Consider the following 20,324-nt stretch of genomic DNA (forward strand, 5'->3'; position numbering starts at 1 on the left):
CCTTCAGAGATTGTTCTGATTTAGATTTACGCCACAGTCTTTCTAATTGCCGAGTTTTTTGTTTGAGAACACGGGTTTCAGAATTAAACCATGGAGCAACGCGCCTGGGTCGATTGGTTTTCAGCTGCAACGGAGCCACTACGTCAAGGGCAGATTTTAGTGAGTGCATAGCACTGTCAACAAACTGATCACTATTATCACCACTGGTCAATAAGCTCATTTCTGTAACTTCACAAGATAATGCAGCAAATGCAGGCTGGATCAATTCTTTGTACCGAGCCACAGATTTTTCAGATAATGTCCGTTTCAGCTGAATTTTATCTTTTTGAGCACAGTAGTCTTCAATCAAAACCTGAAAAGTAATTAAAAAATGGTCTGAGAGTATGGGGTTCTGAGGGAGAACATTTAGGTCCCTGACCTCTATCCCATATGTTAAGACCAGATCCAGGGTGTGCTTGTGACTATGAGTGGATTCATCAACATTTTGAGTGAAACCGATACTATCTAATACTGCAATAAACGCATTACTCAAACTATCACCAGAATCATCCACATGGATGTTAAAGTCACCTATTATAAGGATCTTGTTATGAGTCAATACTATATTGCTTAAAAACTCTGAGAACTCAGTTAAAAAGTCAGAGTAAGGACCAGGAGGTCGATACACAATAATTAATAGCACAGCTTTTTGATTCTTCCAATTTGGACAAGTAAGCGTTAGTATTAAGCTTTCAAAAGAGTTGAATTTAACATTAGTTTTGGGTTTAAGAAGAAGACTGGAGTGGGAAATCACTGCCACACCTCCACCTCCACCTGTTGATCTAGCTGTTTGGAAATTAACATAGGTTGGAGGGGTACATTCATTGAGCCTCACATAGTCATCTTGCTGGAGCCAAGTTTCTGTTAGAGCAAGGAGATCAATGTTATTGTCACCGATAAGGTCATTAACTAACAGAGATTTAGTGGAGATTGCTCTAATGTTTAGTGGACCACATTTTATGTATTTCCTACTGGAAAAGTTATTCTGTCTTGTACAGGTGTTAAGCTTTTTACCCATTGACTTTTTTCTAATGCTTTGAGCACTATGGACAGACACAGTCTCTGTTAGCCTAGGTAAACCTCCATGCTGGACTTGTAAAAATCCGGGAGCAGGATTAGTGACGAGATCAACAAGATCAACAGAGGAGCGTTCTACACGACTGCTCTGCGCCCGGGGCTCATAGCTGGATTGTCAATTTAGAGTTCGAAGCCGATCAGCCATATTGCGAGCTAAAAGGGCTGCACCATCCAAAGTTGGGTGGATGCCGTCCCTGCGGATGAGCCCAGGCTTTCCCCAGAAGGTGCACCAGTTGTTTAGAAAAATAACTCCGTTTTCCTCACTCCATCTAGACAACCAGCGATTGAATGATGAAAGTCGGCTATACATTTCATCATTGACCAAATTGGGCAGGGGACCAGAGAATATTACGGCATCAGACATCGACTTAGCCAGTTCACACACCGAGGCTACTTGTAATTTGAGCACCTCTGATTGTCTCCGCCGGGCATCATTACCGCCTGCGTGAATCACGACTCGACGGAATCTCCTACCTTCCTGTTTTAAAAGCCTAAGGTTCCCCTCGATGTCCCCCACTCTGGCCCCCGGGTAACACCTAACCTTCACCGCTGGCAGCTTCACGTCTCTAACTATAGAGCTGCCAATCACCAGCGAGTCCAGTTCAGCCGGCGTGTCGTCGCTGAGGGGAGAGAACCTATTGCAGACGTGAAGCGGTTCTTGGAGTGCTACGTGGCGGTGCTTAGCACTAGCCTTCCTCCGGACTGTCACAAACCGGTCCTGGTCTTGTCCCGGCTGATCGGGACACGCTGCGGGGCTAGGCTTGCTAACACTCCTCTCACTGCGGGAGCGGGCTGCGAGCCCTGCCGCTACCTGGCTGTAGCTAGCGCTGCCCTGCCCCTCACATCTGCGCAGCCGCTCCTCTAACTCGGTTACCCTGGCCTCCAGCGCTGTCAATACACTGCACTTTACGCAAATACCCCTATCGTCAAGGGAGGCAGGGTTCTGACTCAACATACGGCACACTGAGCAGGAAAGAAAAGAAGACAGAGGGGAGGACGCCATAGCGGTCCCGGCGGACCAAGCTAGTTAGCACGCTAAGCTAGTTAGCACGCCGGTGGCGCTAACGGCGGAGAAGAAATGTAATTCACGAGAGATCGCTGGTCAATCGGGGGCGAAAGTAACCCCGGGGGCGTAAATAACCCCGATTTTTGATTGCTTCGTGAATTAACAGTAATAGCAAGAGAGAGACAGCAAGCACTTCAGTCGCTCGTAGGCTTCAGCAACACGGAAAACACTCAGCGGAGTGACGTCAGCCAGAGGTGCGCAGCCTCCGGTCAAATCTCGATTAATGGACAGACTGAAGGGTATGGGAAAGTGTATCGGCTGCAGCTAAATGGCCTGCCATATCATAGTTAAGGCGTTGGAAAAAACCTCAGTATGATCGTAAGTACTTTCTTGTTGTAAAGGATGTATAAGTGTCTTTGGTACCAAGCTGATGCGCACTATGAATCGAATTAAAACTTCTAAGAAATTATTAACTTGTGTTACAATGCTGCATTGTATTATTGACACCAGGCACCGTCACTTCTGTTCCCTTCATTTATACCATACAGCGTTCATACAACCACACATATGCGTCTGTGAATTGAGCAGATTAAGTCAGTTTCAAAATATGCAAAAAAAAAAAGACTTGTTGGGCTGTCAGTAGAGGGTTCTCCAAACACCAGTCCACCTCTTGCTATTCCTATGCTTGCTTATACGAGGAGAGCCGAAAAAAAAAACTGCACACTGGTCATAACGTTTCATTTGTTTTATTTGAACAATTATTCAAAGCTGTCTCCTTCACAGTAATCCCCGCTGGTTTGAATCCACCGCTGCATCCGTGTTTTCCAGCTTTCAAAGGCGTTTGAAAACTCGTGCGTATTGATCCCGTTCAGTGCGTCCTTCGATTTTTGTTTAACCTCCTCGACGTCCTCAGATCTCCGCCCCTTCAGCTGTTTCTTCATTCTTGGGAAGAAAAAAAAGTCCCAGGGTGCTAGGTCCGGCGAATAGGGCGGATGAGGCAGCAGGTCATCCCGTTTTTCTCCAGGAACTGCATTCCGCGCAGGACCCGGTGCTCCGGCGCGTTGTCGTGGTGCAGCCACCACTCGCCATCCCGCCAAAGCTCCGGACGCTGCTGCCTCGCTGCTCCTCGGAGCCCCTCAGGACCTGGATGTAGTGGTCCTGGTGAACAGACTGCCAGGCGGCTCAGACTCGCTGTGGACGACCCCTTTCACATCCAAACAGCAGATCAGCGTGGCTTTTACCGCCGACCGGGGCTGGCGCACTGTTTCCGGCCGAGGGGAGTCCGGGTGTCGCCGCTGGCTCGACCGCTGCTTCGTCTCGGGATCGTAGGCGTGACGCCAGGTCTCATCCGCCGTGAGGACTCTGCCCAGCGGCCCAGGATCCTCTTCAGAGTGCTGGAGGATTTCCCGGCACACATCCACGCCGGCCGCCTTCTGCTCCGGAGCGAGGACGCCCGGAACCATCTTCGCCGCGACCCGCCGCAAGCCCAAATCCTGGGACAGGATCTCCTGACAGGAACTCCACGGAACCCCCGTCAAGGTGGACACCTCCCCGATCGTCCTTCGCCCATCAGCCAGGACCACGGCTTCCACCTCGCGGATCTTCTCCTGCGTGCCTGAGGATGCGGGTCGTCCGGAGTGGGGCTGGTCTTCAGTGGACATTTCTCCCCTTTCAAAGCGCCATCCCATTCAGAAACCTGCGTTCTCCCAGGACACCGTCTTTATGCGCCTCCTGGACCATAACGAGTGTTTCTGATGCAGTTTTTCCCAGCAGAAAACAGAATCTGATGCTTGCGCCCTGATCCCGTTTAGTGATGTGTTCCACCATTTTGTGCTTTTCTGAAGAAGCGGGTCCTGCTGTGTTGACATTAGCGCTGTGTGTGCTTTCCCTGTGGAACTTTGTGAGACGATACTTTGCAGAGATCTGCACAAGAACATGCTGTAGCGAGATCGAACAACCAAAACTCTGGAATCATTCTTGTTTTAATTTCATAAACACAGTCTGGTTTTTTTTCTGGGACCCCCTCGTATGTGCTGTTGGTGGATTTGTGTGTGCTGGACTGTGCATTAAAGCTCGGGTCGACGATCTTGGAAAACTAGCATGCAGCACGAATGTAGCATCTCTCCAAGGCTCCGCCCAGCTCCCACCCCATTGGAGGAGCTCCCGTTGACAGCGAACGCACTGGACGCGGAATCGCAACACGCACAGAGTTTGTGATGGCCTCCAGTGTTATGAACCTTTCTGACTGCTGCACACAGCGCGCACAGCAGCGCAGCGCGCCGCTCCCTTCCTTCTTTTTTTCACGTGAGCCGCGAGCGCCGAGAGCGCCTTGGCAACGCGCTCTGAACCAGGGCCAGCGCACGCCACTGAAATGTACACGCAGGGGGCTGGTAGAACGGCGAAGGGATTTGATTGGTTCCTTAAGAGCGGTCCGCGCCTGACGATTGGTCGGAGTTTTTACACTCCTGTGGCCGCTACAGTGGTCAGATTTTTTTCCGCACCTTTTTCCGTCCACATAATGTATTGACTTCTCCCAGGGGGGAGGAGCATTTCACTCAGGATGACAGGAAGAGCTGTTGGACAACATGGTCTACCCGAGCTTTAAAAGGAGCAGGTGGTTTAGGTGATCTGCTACCAGGAGGAGGCGCCCTTCGAGTCTCAGTCGCCTCCTGCTCACCCTGTCCTTTTGTGAATTTATTTTCCTTATTTTTTATAATTGTGTAAAGACTGGCACAAAAAGGGATGGTACGTGAGAGCGAGGTTAGAGGGCGCTCTTGGCACAACAATAACAATTTCAGTATTGATATGAGACGACGCAAGAGAATTTCTCCTTCTTTTTTCTTTTTTTTCCCCTCAATCATACATCCTTATACAACACCAGGAAATATAATAGATCCCTCATTAAAGCTCCTTTGTGATGTTCTACCACTGTACAGTGCTGGACATCATAGATGGCGTTTCCATTTGTTCCTCTGCTGTTCTGCTGGTTCTGTGCTGTGAAGCAGCTGCTGTTGCTTTGATGTCTGTCAGCTGCTGTAGAAATAAAGATGGACTTGATTTTGATTGAGCGACAGCCTCCTGATGTCGCCGTGATGTCACTGTGATGTCACTGATGTTGCTGTGATGTCATTGTGATGTCACTGTGATATCACTGTGATGTCATTGTGATGTCTCTGTGATGTCATTGTGATGTCTCTGTGATGTCATTGTGATGTCACTGTGATGTCTCTGATGTCATTGTGATGTCTCTCTGATGTCATTGTGATGTCACTGTGATGTCACTGATGTTGCTGTGATGTCATTGTGATGTCACTGTGATATCACTGTGATGTCATTGTGATGTCTCTGTGATGTCACTGTGATGTCTCTGATGTCATTGTGATGTCTCTCTGATGTCATTGTGATGTCATTGTGATGTCACAGCGCTGCAGTCCTTCCTGCGGGCCTACACCACCTACCCCGCTCACCTCAAACACGTCTTCCACATCCGCTCGCTCCACCTGGGACACACCGCCAAAAGCTTCGGCCTGCGAGACGCTCCACAGGGCCTGAGCCGGGCCGGGGGCCAGAACCGGGACCAGAACCGGGATCAGAACCGGGGAAAGAACCAGAGGAGCGGGAAGAAAAGGTGAGTCAGTCAACTGGTCCAGACCAGGTCCAGGTGTGTTGGTGTTTCAGGCTGTTTTCACGCCACCGTAGTTGGTGGACCCTGATTGGTCCGGCTTGCTGCACCCTTGAGGACAGACCCGGCAGCTGTGATTTAGAGTCTTCTGACCATCTGTCCACCTCGCCACTCCGTGTCTGACCTCCGACCTCTAAACAGTTTCTAACTCTTCAGTCCTGGAAGGCCTGCTCCGAGACCGGAGACCGGAGACTGGAGACCGGAGACCAGAGACCAGAGACCAGAGACCGGGGTCCGGTTGGCCCGAAAGACCCGGATCTTTGATCACAACAGCTCCTACTCATGCATACATTATGAAGATTTTACCAGAAAGTCCTGATGTGGTCTAAAATCTGGACTTTACAGAGCTGAGCTCCCCCCCCCCCCCCCCGCTGAAAGTGTCTGTCACGTCTGTGTGTATACTCATTAACACACTTCCTGTGCCTCACACACACACACACACTCATTAACACACTTCCTGCGCCTCACACACTCACTCATTAATCACCAATTCAAGTGAGAACCACACTGTGTGTTTGTTGTTGTGAACAGCTGCTCTTCACAGCTGGCGTGTCTGGACATGATACACACACACACACACACACACACACACACACACACACACACACACACACACACACACACCTGTAATTATGTCTCTGCTGACCCCAAGAGAGAGAGAGAGTGTGTCTGTGTGTGTGTGTGTGTGTGTGTGTGTGTTTGTGTGTGTGTGTGTGTGTGTGTGTGTGTGTGTGTGTGTGTGTGTGTGTGTGTGTGCTTGTTTTCCTATCCTTGTGGGGACCAAATGTCCCCTCAAGGATAGTAAAACCAGCTCGATGTGCCTTGTGGGACCTTCTTCTGGTCCTGATGAGGGAAACAGTGTTTTCTTCACCATGTTGTTCCAGACCAGGTCTAGGTCAGGGTCTGGGTCTGGGTCAGGGTCAGGGTCAGGGTCTGGGTCAGGGTCTGGGTCAGGGTCAGGGTCTGGGTCTGGGTCAGGGTCAGGGTCAGGGTCAGGGTCTGGGTCTGGGTCTGGGTCTGGGTCAGGGTCTGGGTCAGGGTCAGGGTCTGGGTCAGGGTCTGGGTCAGGGTCTGGGTCTGGGTCTGGGTCAGGGTCAGGGTCAGGGTCTGGGTCAGGGTCTGGGTCTGGGTCTGGGTCTGGGTCTGGGTCAGGGTCTGGGTCTGGGTCTGGGTCAGGGTCAGGGTCTGGGTCTGGGTCTGGGTCTGGGTCTGGGTCTGGGTCAGGGTCTGGGTCAGGGTCTGGGTCTGGGTCTGGGTCTGGGTCAGGGTCAGGGTCAGGGTCTGGGTCAGGGGCGAGACATGAATGGGAGTCAATGGAAGGTCCCCACAAGGATAGAAATACGAACCTGTGTGTGTGTGTGTGTGTGTGTGTGTGTGTGAGAGAGAGAGAATGAGAGAGACAGGCTGTGTTTGTTTAAAAGTTTGTTTTGACTCCAGGTTCAAACAGTTTTGGAATAAAGTGGTTTTGCGTCAGAATCAGAATCAAAGAGTAAAGAAATGAAAGTTCATCAAAACAAACCGGAATCAGCAAGACAAGTCGGGCTATCGGTCGCCGTGACGACATTCCAATAACGGGAACGCCGCCCGTCGACACGGCGTGCGTCTGTCCTCGGGGCTCCGCCCCGCCGCTGCAGGTCCCTCTCCTGCAGCGCAGACCACCAGCAGGTGGCGCTCTGACCGGGCCGGCCGCTTCCGTTCAGACTGTTTTCTGGTTCTGGATCAGTCTCTTCACTTCTGTCCAGACCTTGTCCTCCGTCCAGACGCTCTGCTGTCTCCGTCCTCCAGTGTCTCTCTCTGGACGTCTCTGCAGGTGGACTTTCAGCCTGATAGCTTCACAGTCACTTTTCAAAGCAGCGTCCGTCGTGGTTTGTTTGCTCTGGCCCATGAGAACAGCGGCAGCTGGAAGCCCGCCCGGAGGACAGTCGTCATTACTTGGGTCCTCTCTGTCTCTCTGTCTCTGTCTCTCTGTCTCTGTATCTGTATCTCTGTCTGTCTCTCTCTCTCTCTGTCTGTCTCTGTCTCTCTGTCTGTCTGTCTCTGTCTCTCTGTCTGTCTCTCTCTCTCTGTCTGTGTCTCTCTGTCTCTCTCTCTGTCTGTGTCTCTCTGTCTCTCTCTCTGTCTGTCTCTGTCGCTCTCTCTGTCTGTCTCTGTCGCTCTCTCTGTCTGTCTCTCTGTCTGTCTCTTGCTGCCGTCTTGATGTCCATCCTCTGCTCTCCAGGTTCCGTCCCGGTCAGATGGACCATTTGCTCCGCTCTGAGTTCTCCAGCGGCCTGGAGGGAGGAGACGCCTGGAGGAAGAAGAAGAAGAAGGAGAAGAAGAAGAAGGAGTAGAAGAGGCGGAGGGGGGGGGGGGGGGGGGGGGGGGGGGGGGCAGTCTGACCGGAACCGGCCCAGACGTCTGGATCAGGGCCGTCAGTCTGGCAGGTTTGGAACAGAACGGGAGAACAGGCTGATGGAGACGGAACCGGGTTTGGGGTTCGGGTCTCCAGAAGCTGCAGGTTCTCTCCAGGTTCTCTCCAGGTTCTCTCCAGGTTCTAAGCAGAACGTTGGGTTGATCAGCTGTCACACTTTGAGTATTTGTTTCTTATTAAAATGTGTTTTTGGAACCAAACGTTTCCTCGTCTTCAGGTTCTCTGCTCAGTCCGGTCCAGGGAGGACATGTGGGACGGGTCTCTCTGATCGTCTTCAGGTTCTCTGCTCAGTCCGGTCCAGGGAGGACATGTGGGACGGGTCTCTCTGATCGTCTTCAGGTTCTCTGCTCAGTCCGGTCCAGGGAGGACATGTGGGACGGGTCTCTCTGATCGTCTTCAGGTTCTCTGCTCAGTCCGGTCCAGGGAGGACATGTGGGACGGGTCTCTCTGATCGTCTTCAGGTTCTAAGAGAGGACCAAGAACGTTCTCCTGGATGGAATGCTGCTGTTCTCCTCCAGCTGGAGGGAACGGTCGTCATGACGACGGGCTCAGACAAGAACAGTGCGGCTGTTTGAAAACTTGGACTCCGTCTCCGTGGAAACGGGAAACAGTTCCTGGGTCTGGACCTGCTCCTGGTCCCGTTGTTCTCCGTGTTCTCCCACTGTTTGCAGCGGTCCGACCCTGAAGCAGAACCGGCAGAACGCCTGGTTCTGCTTCAGGGTCTGGATGACAGTCGGTCCTGGTGGAGAGGGGACGGTCCCGGTCCCAGTGGCTCCTGTGGACCCCCCTGTTGACTTGGACCCACAAGACAGAGTGGACCCCCCTGCTGACCTGGGCCCAGAGGACAGACTGGACCCCCCCTGTTGAACTGGACCCAGAGGACAGACTGGACCCCCCTGTTGACCTGGACCCAGAGGACAGACTGGACCCCCCTGTTGACCTGGACCCAGAGGACAGACTGGACCCCCCTGTTGACCTGGACCCAGAGGACAGACTGGACCCCCCTGTTGACCTGGAGCCAGAGGACAGACTGGACCCCCCTGTTGACCTGGACCCAGAGGACAGACTGGACCCCCCTGTTGACCTGGACCCAGAGGACAGACTGGACCCCCCTGTTGACCTGGACAGTTTCAAACCTGCTTTAAGACGGACGCTGGTTTTAGTCTTCACCTGAGAAAGCTGGACCTGAGACACAGTCCAGGACCTGAGACACAGTCCAGCACTATGAGACACAGTCCAGCACTATGAGACACAGTCCAGCACTATGAGACACAGTCCAGGACCTGAGACACAGTCCAGGACCAGAGACACAGTCCAGCACTATGAGACAGAGTCCAGGACCTGAGACATTAATCTGTCCTCCTTCCGTCTCAGCTGGGTCCTGTTGGAGTGTCCCCGTCGTCCCTCACTCGTCTCCAGTTGGTCCTAGGTCCTGCAGCCCGTCTCCTGACTGGAGGACCAGACCAGTCCTCAGGACTCCCCCACCGGTGACCTCTGACCTTTAGGGTCCTTAACGTTCTGCTGGTTTTGGATCTGTGGATGTTCTGGCCCCGCGGGTCCACTGGAGACCACCTGGAGAACTGCCTCGGTTCTGGAGTGTTCTCTAAGTTCTCACTGGAACGGGAACGGGGCCTGTGTTTGGGTCTGTGTGGTTCTGGTCCCGGTTCTGCGTTGCTAAAGCAGTGGTTCCGTCCTGGGGAACTACCTGGATCAGATCTGCAGGTTCTGCGGGTCCATCGTGTTCCCATCAGTCCGGAGACGGAGACAGACAGTCCGAGGTTCTCCTGGGAACCTCGGAGGAGACGGTGGTTCTGGTTCGGATCATGAACAAACCGGGACACGTTCTGTTCCATCAGTCTTTTATGGAACGGTTCCACCAGCAGGTTCTGGCCTGGTCTCTGCTCAGGGACTAGAACCTGAACCAGTCCCGGTTCTCCCAGTCCCCTGGTCTTCATGAGCCCTCAGAACTCCTGATCCTAGAACCTCCGGATCATCTTCAGCCCCGTGTTCCACCGGGGAACCCTGGACCTACTGGTCCTGCTCCTGGCCCGCTTCAGGCCCACAGAACTCCTGGAGCTGGTTCTCCGGCTGAGTCCTGGATTAAGAGTACAGGTTGTGGGGCGTGGCCTGATGGGGGCGGTGGGCGTGGCCTCGGTAGAGGTACAGGTTCAGAGTGGGCGGGGCTGGAGGAAACAGGAAGTGCACGGGCAGGACCGTCCCAGCGGTGTGGGCCAGGTCCAGCAGGTCCAGACCCGCCGCCGCCTGGCGCTTCCACTTGGTTCTGCAAGAGAACACAGGGACAGAAGGTCAGCACGGTTCTGGATCAGGGTTCTCATCAGTGCTAACATGGGCTGAAAGGTGGCGACGACAGAAGGAGAACGTAGTCCCAGAGTCCCAGAGTCCCAGAGTCCCAGAGTCCCAGAACCTGGAGAGAGCCACGCCCTCTGGTGGACAGACTGAGGACAACAGGACTGTTTCAGCAGCCAGAACCAGAACCAGAACCAGGCTCTGTCTGGTTCCAGTGTGGTGCTGATGTACCTGCATCTCCACTCTGGAGTCTGGCACTGTGGTCCAATCTGTGGTTCTGGGACCTGGTTCTAGCTTTCAGGTGCTTCTGTCAAACATCCTTAGGACCAGGTCCAGTGCGCTGCTGGTGTTTCTGTGGTTCTGGTTCCTGGTTCTGTGTGTGGCACATGCAGTTCTGGTTGTAGGTTCTGTGTGGTTCTGGGGCGCATGTGGTTCTGGTTCCAGGGTCTTTTATTTTTCTTTACCGGTTCTGTCCTGCAGGAGGCAGGAGGAAGCGAGTATATTCTTTAGATTTTGAGTCCTGGTCCAGGATCTTCCTGGAGCTGACAGGAGGACAGGAGGACAGGAGGACAGGAGGACAGGAAGAGAGACGGAGACAGAAGGAAGCAAGCAAACAGAACAGAGTGGAGGGAAGGAAGAGACCAGGACCACCCTCCGGTCCTCTGGTCCTGGAGTCCTGCAGGCTGCTGCACCGTCATGACCCGGGTCGGCTATAGGGGGCGCTGTGGCCCCGACTCCCTGTCCCCAGACCTCCTGTCCCCTGTCCCCAGACCTCCTGTCCCCAGACCTCCTGTCTCCTGTCACCAGACCTCCTGTCCCCAGACCTCCTGTCCCCAGACTTCCTGTCACCAGACCTCCTGTCCCCAGACCTCCTGTCCCCAGATTTCCTGTCCCCGTCCCCAGACCTCCTGTCACCAGACCTCCTGTCCCCAGACCTCCTGTCCCCAGATTTCCTGTCCCCTGTCCCCAGACCTCCTGTCCCCAGACCTCCTGTCCCCTTTCCCCAGACCTCCTGTCCCCAGACCTCCTGTCTCCTGTCCCCAGACCTCCTGTCACCAGACCTCCTGTCCCCAGACCTCCTGTCCCCAGATTTCCTGTCCCCTGTCCCCAGACCTCCTGTCCCCAGACCTCCTGTCCCCTTTCCCCAGACCTCCTGTCCCCAGACCTCCTGTCTCCTGTCCCCAGACTTCCTGTCCCCAGACCTCCTGTCCCCAGACCTCCTGTCCCCTGTCCCCAGACCTCCTGTCCCCAGACCTCCTGTCTGATTGTCAGCAGACAGGGCGTCCTGCAGACATGGGGCTGACTCTCCGGTGTCCTCTGGACGCTGCCCCCTGGTGGCGTCCATGCGGGGCGTCCCCCTCTGATTGGTCAGGTGGAGTTTCGGGGTTGAAGCCTCGGCTTGCAGCACACTGGCCAGTGGTCGGCGTCGCAGTCCGCACTGCGAGACTCGCCCGTCAGACAGTGGACGTGTCCAGCTGGTCCAGGGCTTCCAGCCTGGGTGTCTCCGTGTCTCCAGGACTCTGTTGTGTCTCTGTCTGGAAACAGCTGCTGGTCCGGCAGAGGCGCCGCCCGTCCTCCTTCATCTGTCCAACTCCAGACTGTCCAAGGCAGGAGGGTCAGGGGTCACGGTCGGCACCAGCTCGGGCATTCAGGTCACCCAGCAGGACACGATGTCCACTAGTGGGGACATTCTGGTTTTTTTGGGGTTTTTTTCCCCCCTTGTCCTGTTCGGCAGCTGGGTGTGCAACACTGTCTGACTGTAGCCTCTGACTGTAGCCTTTCACTGTCCGAACAGATTTTACTGTCAGCAGCAGGACGAGACTGAGTCTCCTCCTGCTGCTGCCTTTATTTAAAACTGGCATCCGACATGGCTGAGGACAGGACCGGGACGGAGACGCTCAGAGAGCGAGAGACAGAAGGAGAGAGAGAAAAAGAGAGGGAGAACGAGGGAGGCGGGGGCCACAACCTATGTACAAATTCACAACACAAAACAGTGTAGTCGACGCACCACACACAACCTAGAACAATCCCAAACCTCAATCTAGACAACACCGAAACAGCCGACAACCAACACAGAAACTGACAGAACCATACATGTACATATATATATATATATATATATATATATATATATATATATATATATATATATATTATATATATATATATATATATATATACACACACACACACACATATATATATATATACATATATATACTTTTTTTTTTTGGGAATATAGCTAGTAGTAACTAGTAGTAACTAGTAGTAACTAGTAGTAACTAGTAGTAAACTCGGGGCGTGCATCAACAGAGGTCTGCTACAGATCACCATTAGTCTAACCACCACCAGAAGACAAGGTAACCCAGTATGTGAAGAGTGATTAAAGATCAGCGTGATCATGTGAATATGATGGTGACAGTGATGGTGATAGTGATCATGCATATATGACCTCTGACCTCTGAGAAGGCCAGAAGCAGGCCAGAGAGGCCCTCAGAGCCCAGACAGCCGGCGGTCATCACAGAGCCCGGATCCAAGCCGCCCCCCCAGGCAGACGCCCCCGCTCCGGTCCAGAAACGGGGCAGAGGAAAGCCCACGTACACACCCACCCACCTTCCCCCACCCCCTCACCCCCACAGCCCACCACCACCACCCCCCTATCTACCCCCCATCCACCCCGCCCCCCTGTCCCCCCCCACCCACCCACCTCGATGTCCTGGATTCCGGGGCAGCAACCAGACTCCAGGGAATGCACCGACCCAGGCCGCGGCAGCACGCCCGAGCCGACTGGCCCCCCCAGCCAGGCCGACCCCCCCACCCCAATGGAAGGGGACAGCCCCCAGGCACCAGGGCCCAGGGCCCCCAGCCACACCCGCCCCAGGACACCCCGGCTACCCGGACATGAACCGGCACCCGCCGACCCCGGCCCCCCGGGGCCCCCGCCCCACCGCCGCCAGACAGCCCCAACAACCAGCGGCCCCCCCACCCCCAATCCAAACCAAACACGAAGACAGCCCCCAGCGAAGCAGCCCAGATCCCGACCCCAAGACAGCGCCAACCACCTGCAGCCATCAGGCCCCCCCCACCAACGACCGACCCTCAAAGAGGAGAGGCCCCCCCCACCAACAACCGACCCTCAAAGAGGAGAGGCCCCCCCCACCAACCACCGACCCCCAGAGAGGAGAGGCCCCCCCCACCAACAACCGACCCTCAAAGAGGAGAGGCCCCCCCACCAACCACCGACCCTCAAAGAGGAGAGGCCCCCCCCACCAACCACTGACCTTCAGAGAGGAGAGGCCCCCCACCAACAACCGACCCTCAAAGAGGAGAGGCCCCCCCCACCAACAACCGACCCCCAGAGAGGAGAGGCCCCCCCCACCAACAACCGACCCTCAAACAGGAGAGGCCCCCCCCACCAACAACCGACCCCCAGAGAGGAGAGGCCCCCCCCACCAACAACCGACCTTCAAAGAGGAGAGGCCCCCCCCCACCAACCACCGACCCCCAGAGAGGAGAGGCCCCCCCCCCAACCACCGCCCCCCAGAGAGGAGAGGCCCCCCCACCAACAACCGACCCTCAAAGAGGAGAGGCCCCCCCCACCAACCACCGCCCCCCAGAGAGGAGAGGCCCTCATCTTCCCCTGACAGGAAGTGATGGAGCTGATCACAGGGGACCAGAGGGAACCAGATTCAGCTGATTGATCCTCTGAACAGACAGACATCGTCTCCAAGCTGATATGATCTAATAGAAGACTCTTAAACTGCCTGATACTCAGATTACTTCTGGATTTCCAATTTACAGGGATAGTTTTCTTTGCGATGCAGAAGATGGTGAGAACCATGTAGACTGAGTTTATTGACATGTTAGTTTCACCCAGATCCCCTCAGAGGCTCAGTGTGGGAGTAGCAGGGATGCTGCAGTGAACCATGTTGACAGGTCTTCACACACCTGAAGCCAGAACCTCCTCCTCCTCCACCCTGACCCCTCCTCCACCCTGACCCCTCCTCCTCCTCCACCCTGACCCCACCTCCACCCTGACCCCTCCTCCTCCTCCACCCTGACCCCTCCTCCTCCACCCTGACCCCACCTCCACCCTGACCCCTCCTCCTCCTCCACCCTGACCCCTCCTCCTCCACCCTGACCCCACCTCCACCCTGACCCCTCCTCCTCCTCCACCCTGACCCCTCCTCCTCCACCCTGACCCCACCTCCACCCTGACCCCTCCTCCTCCTCCACCCTGACCCCTCCCCTCCTCCACCCTGACCCCTCCTCCTCCTCCACCCTGACCCCCTCCTCCTCCACCCTGACCCCTCCTCCACCCGGACCCCTCCTCCACCCTGACCACCCCCCCCCCTCCTCCACCCTGACCCCTCCTCCTCCTCCACCCTGACCCCTCCTCCTCCTCCCCCTGACCCCTCCTCCTCCTCCACCCTGACCCCTCCTCCTCCACCCTTACCCCTCCTCCACCCTGACCCCTCCTCCTCCTCCACCCTGACCCCTCCTCCTCCACCCTGACCCCTCCTCCTCCTCCACCCTGACCCCTCCTCCACCCTGACCCCACCTCCTCGACCCTGACCCCACCTCCTCCACCCTGACCCCTCCTCCTCCTCCACCCTGACCCCTCCTCCGCCCCCCCGTCTCCCCCGGAGCCGTTACTCGACCCACAGTGGACCTGGTCCTCAGGCCTTTGGGGACCAGGTTCCAGGTTCTGTGTGGTGGTTCTATGGCGTACCTCCGGTTCTGGTACCAGGTCTTGACCTGGATGTCGCTGAGCTGGAGGTTCTCTGCCAGCTCCATCCGGTCCTGGACACTCAGGTACTTCTGGTTCTGGAAGCTTCTCTCCAGTCGGGCCAGCTGCCAGTCGCTGAATGCGGTCCGGGCCTTCCGGACCTTTTTGTGCAGAACCGGACTACCGCCGGAACCTGAGGGGAACCGGACAAGACCAGAGCACCGTGAGCTTCTCTATAAACTGGATTCTTTCAGTCCTGGTTCTCTTCAGACCTGGATCTCCAGCCAGGTTCACTGTGTACATATAATCTGATTCTAGACACTATGAAGAAGAACGTGGTTCTGTCTGAGGAAAGAACCAGCAGAACTGGAGATTTCAGGAAAATTCAAAATGTAATAAAAGAAACAAAAACTAAAGCAGCACATTTCCCTTCAATGATTCATTATCAGTTGTTAATGATGATTAGATTCGTATTGTTTTCTGCTGTTTTCCTCTTAAATCATCACACGGTTCTTCTGTGACCACCTCATATATATACATATATATATATATATATATATATATATGTACATGTATATATATATATGTGTGTGTGTGTGTGTGTATATATATATATATACACACACACACACACAACACACACACATATTTATGTGCATATATATATATATATATATATATATATATATATATATATATATATAATATATATATATTAGTCCAGTCCATATATTTCATATGTCCAGTTTTCGTAGATTAAAACTACAAAGTGTGATTAGAGGAGAGGCGGACTGAACGGAGCCTCTCCGGGGACTTTAAGAAGATTTCCTCATCGTATCGTTATTTTTACCTCTGATCCTGAAGTCCGGACACAAACTGGACAAAGTTTCGTCCTGAAAGTCTTCATGCGATCCGGGATCCGGCTCTGGCGGTCCTGGAGCAGACCTCACCAAAACCGGGTCAGAGTGCAAACCTCTCGGTTCAGACGAAAGAGGTCCCGGTCCAGGGCTCAAACCCTCCGGTTCCGAACTCAGAGGTCCCGGGTCAGCTTTCTCCCGTCCCGCTCCGGAGCTCAGCGGTCCCCCGGGTGAAGAGGGCCGACAGTCCGCCAGAATGTCCCGGATCAGGAAGGAGGCGCAGCGGGGCCGCAGCGGAGACTGCCGCCGCCGAAGCGGCTCCGTCCGCGGGGAAGGAAGCGCCGGCCGGGGGAGGGGCGCTGCCGGCGGCCGCGGGGAGAGCAGCGAGTCGATGTGGAAGCAGCCAGAGGCAGGAAGCTCCATGTTCTTCACTTTGCTCCAGCAGACATGAGGAGAAAAGAGCCTGGAAGAGTTCCAGCTGTCATTAAAACAAAAACTGAAATGAATAAAAAAAATCAGGCTTGAAATTAAAGACAGATCAAACCTGAAACAGTGATGAGAAGTGACTGAGGAGAAAAGAGAAGCTGATTTCAGCACCGGACAGCGACCGAGGAGGAATGAAGTTTCCTCCTCCTCCTCCTCTGATGCCTCTGATGCCTCTGATTCCTCTCCTCCTCTTCTTCCTCCTCTTCTTCCTCTGCTCCTCCTCTTCCTGCTCTTGTTCCATATTCTTGTGGTCCTCATCAGAGTCCATATGCTCCTGGTCCTGGTCCCAGTCCATGTTCTTATGGTCCTGGTCCCTGTCCACATAGCCCTGGTGCCAGTCCATAAACTCCTGGTCCTGGTTCTGGTCCATATTCTTCTGGTCCTGGTCCCAGTCCATGTTCTCCTTATCCTTGTCCATATTCTTGGTAGTTCTGGAGTGGACAGTCATCATAATAACAGTCCAGCCTGGTGTCCTGTCCTCATGGCCGTGTGTCCTCCAGTGTTCGTGTGTCGTGTCCTGTCCTTTGCATGTTTTCACCACTAAAACATCAGAACCAACGAGTGGAACAACATTCTAGTCCAAAGGAAGTCCAGGTTCCTCTCTGAGGTTCTCCATGTTTCCATCAGTTCTCTCTCAAGTTCAGCAGAAGATCCAGACTCGTCCAGAGTTCTGTCTTTAAGACAAACTTCAAGTTTGACAAGTTGATCAGTGAGACGTCCTCAGCCAGCATGTCCCTGAATCCTGGAGAGGTCCCAGTCCTGAACCCCGAGGACCTCCCCATAGGTCCCAGTCCTGAACCCCGAGGACCTCCCCATAGGTCCCAGTCCTGAACCCTGAGGACCTCCCCATAGGTCCCAGTCCTGAACCCTGAGGACCTCCTCATAGGTCCCAGTCCTGAACCCTGAGGACCTCCCCATAGGTCCCAGTCCTGAACCCTGAGGAGGTCCTCAGCGGTCCCAGTCCTGAACCCCGAGGACCTCCTCATAGCTCCCAGTCCTGAACCCCGAGGACCTCCCCATAGGTCCCAGTCCTGAACCCCGAGGACCTCCCCATAGGTCCCAGTCCTGAACCCTGAGGACCTCCCCATAGGTCCCAGTCCTGAACCCTGAGGACCTCCTCATAGCACCCAGTCCTGAACCCTGAGGACCTCCCCATAGGTCCCAGTCCTGAACCCTGAGGAGGTCCTCAGCAGTCCCAGTCCTGAACCCCGAGGACCTCCTCATAGCTCCCAGTCCTGAACCCTGAGGACCTCCTCAGAGGTCCCAGTCCTGAACCCTGAGAACGTCCTCAGAGGTCCCAGTTCTGGACCCTGAGGACCTCCCCATAGGTCCCAGTCCTGAACCCTGAGGACCTCCTCATAGGTCCCAGTCCTGAACCCTGAGGACCTCCCCATAGGTCCCAGTCCTGAACCCTGAGGAGGTCCTCAGCGGTCCCAGTCCTGAACCCCGAGGACCTCCTCATAGCTCCCAGTCCTGAACCCTGAGGACCTCCTCAGAGGTCCCAGTCCTGAACCCTGAGGACCTCCTCATAGCACCCAGTCCTGAACCCTGAGGACCTCCCCATAGGTCCCAGTCCTGAACCCTGAGGAGGTCCTCAGCAGTCCCAGTCCTGAACCCCGAGGACCTCCTCATAGCTCCCAGTCCTGAACCCTGAGGACCTCCTCAGAGGTCCCAGTCCTGAACCCTGAGAACGTCCTCAGAGGTCCCAGTTATGGACCCTGAGGACCTCCCCATAGGTCCCAGTCCTGAACCCTGAGGAGGTCCTCAGCGGTCCCAGTCCTGAACCCTGAGGACCTCGCCGTCCACTCAGCTGCCTCATGTTTGGTTCATGTGAAGAACTGGACCAGAGACTCGATGAGACCGTATTTATTGACCAGTTGGACATGGAGAGACCCTGCAGTCCCCCACTCAGTCCAGACTGTCTGGACCTGGATTCTGATCCACGGTCCAAGACACTGAGCCAGGCCTGCAGTCCCAAGAGGCCTGGAGCTGGGTATCCCTGTCCCTGAAGGTGTCCAGAGCTGGACCCACCTGGTGGAGACAGAGACCTGATGAAGGGTCGATTCAAGACAGCCACACACAGCCCCAGTGTGTGTGTTTGTGTGTGTGTGTGTGTGTGTGTGTGTGTGTGTGTGTGTGTGTATGTGCATACCTGTTTATACTGGGTCAGGACGGGTCTTCGGGTGGTTGGAAGAGATCTGCTCCTCCTCAGCAGGCTGGTCCTGGTTTCTGCTACAGACCCCGTTTTAACCTGTAAACACGGTAAATCTGTCTTCGACACATTTTACACCAGATGCTGCAGCGGGTACAGCGGGTACAGCGGGTGCAGCGGGTACAGCGGGTGCAGCGGGTACAGCGGGTACAGCGGGTGCAGCGGGTGCAGCGGGTGCAGCGGGTGCAGCGGGTGCAGCGGGTACAGCGGGTGCAGTCCCCCCTCAGGGCTCCTGCTTTTTCCCCTTGTCCTGTTCGGCAGCTGGGCGTGCAACACTGTCTGACTGTAGCCTCTGACTGTCCGAACAGATTTTAATGTCAGCAGCAGGACGAGACTGAGTCTCCTCCTGCTGCTGCCTTTATTTAAAGCTGGCATCCGGCATGGCTGAGGACAGGACCGGGACGGAGACGCTCAGAGAGCGAGAGACAGAAGGAGAGAGAGATAAAGAGGGGGGGGGGGGGGGGGGCACAACCTATGTACAAATGCAAAACAGTGTTGTCGACGCGCCACACACAACCAAGAACAGTCCCAAACCCCAATGTAGACAACACCAAACACAAAAAACAACACAAAAACTGACAGAACCAGAAGTGATATAAAAATAAAAAAAATAAAAAAATTGTGTTCTCGCCACCCCGGCGGTATTGTGTCTGTCTCCTTCAAGCTCGGGTCCTCTACCAGAGGCCTGGGCGCTGGAGGGTTCTGCAGGGTCTACCAGAGGCCTGGGAGCTGGAGGGTTCTGCAGGGTCTACCAGAGGCCTGGGAGCTGGAGGGTTCTGCAGGGTCTACCAGAGGCCTGGGAGCTGGAGGGTTCTGCAGGGTCTACCAGAGGCTGGGAGCTGGAGGGTTCTGCAGGGTCTACCAGAGGCCTGGGAGCTGGAGGGTTCTGCAGGGTCTACCAGAGGCCTGGAGCTGGAGGGTTCTGCAGGGTCTACCAGAGGCCTGGGAGCTGGAGGGTTCTGCAGGGTCTACCAGAGGCCTGGGAGCTGGAGGGTTCTGCAGGGTCTAGCAGAGTCCTGGAGCTGGAGGGTTCTGCAGGGTCTACCAGAGTCCTGGAGCTGGAGGGTTCTGCAGGGTCTAGCAGAGTCCTGGAGCTGGAGGGTTCTGCAGGGTCTACCAGAGTCCTGGAGCTGGAGGGTTCTGCAGGATCTACCAGAGTCCTGGAGCTGGAGGGTTCTGCAGGGTCTAGCAGAGTCCTGGAGCTGGAGGGTTCTGCAGGATCTTAGCTGGTCCTAGGATTGCCTCTTCTGAACAGAGCTCTCAGATGTTGTTCCTGGTCTCTGCTGGAGCCATCCTCCCAGCTTGGGGGTTCCTGCTCCCAGTGTCCCGATCACTCCTGGTATCACTGTTGTCTTCACGCCCCACACTCTCTCTCTCTCTCTCTCTCTCCTCTCTCTCTCTCCTCTCTCTCTCTCTCTCTCTCTCTCTCTCATCCTCTCTCTCTCTCTCCCTCTCTCTCTCTCTCATCCCTCTCTCTCTCCCTCCCTCTCTCTCCTCTCCTCCTCTCCTCTCTCTCTCT

At 54.9% G+C, this 20,324-nt stretch overlaps 1 protein-coding gene across 1 annotated transcript in view; it reads left to right on the forward strand.

Annotated features, from left to right (window-relative positions):
- The window catches only part of ddx31 (DEAD (Asp-Glu-Ala-Asp) box polypeptide 31), a gene marked incomplete at its 5' end in the record, with an annotated part of 35,595 nt that extends 26,516 nt beyond the window's left edge, over nt 1-9,079 (forward strand). The window contains 2 exons of the mRNA XM_030087008.1: nt 5,546-5,750; nt 8,023-9,079. Coding sequence (XP_029942868.1) covers nt 5,546-5,750; nt 8,023-8,134 — 317 coding nt within the window. The remainder of the gene's footprint in view (nt 1-5,545; nt 5,751-8,022) is intronic.
- Between the last annotated feature and the right edge of the window lie 11,245 nt (nt 9,080-20,324).

This window comes from Salarias fasciatus, unplaced genomic scaffold (assembly GCF_902148845.1).
Source record: "Salarias fasciatus unplaced genomic scaffold, fSalaFa1.1, whole genome shotgun sequence".
In the NCBI taxonomy this organism is placed as follows: Eukaryota; Metazoa; Chordata; class Actinopteri; order Blenniiformes; family Blenniidae; genus Salarias; species Salarias fasciatus.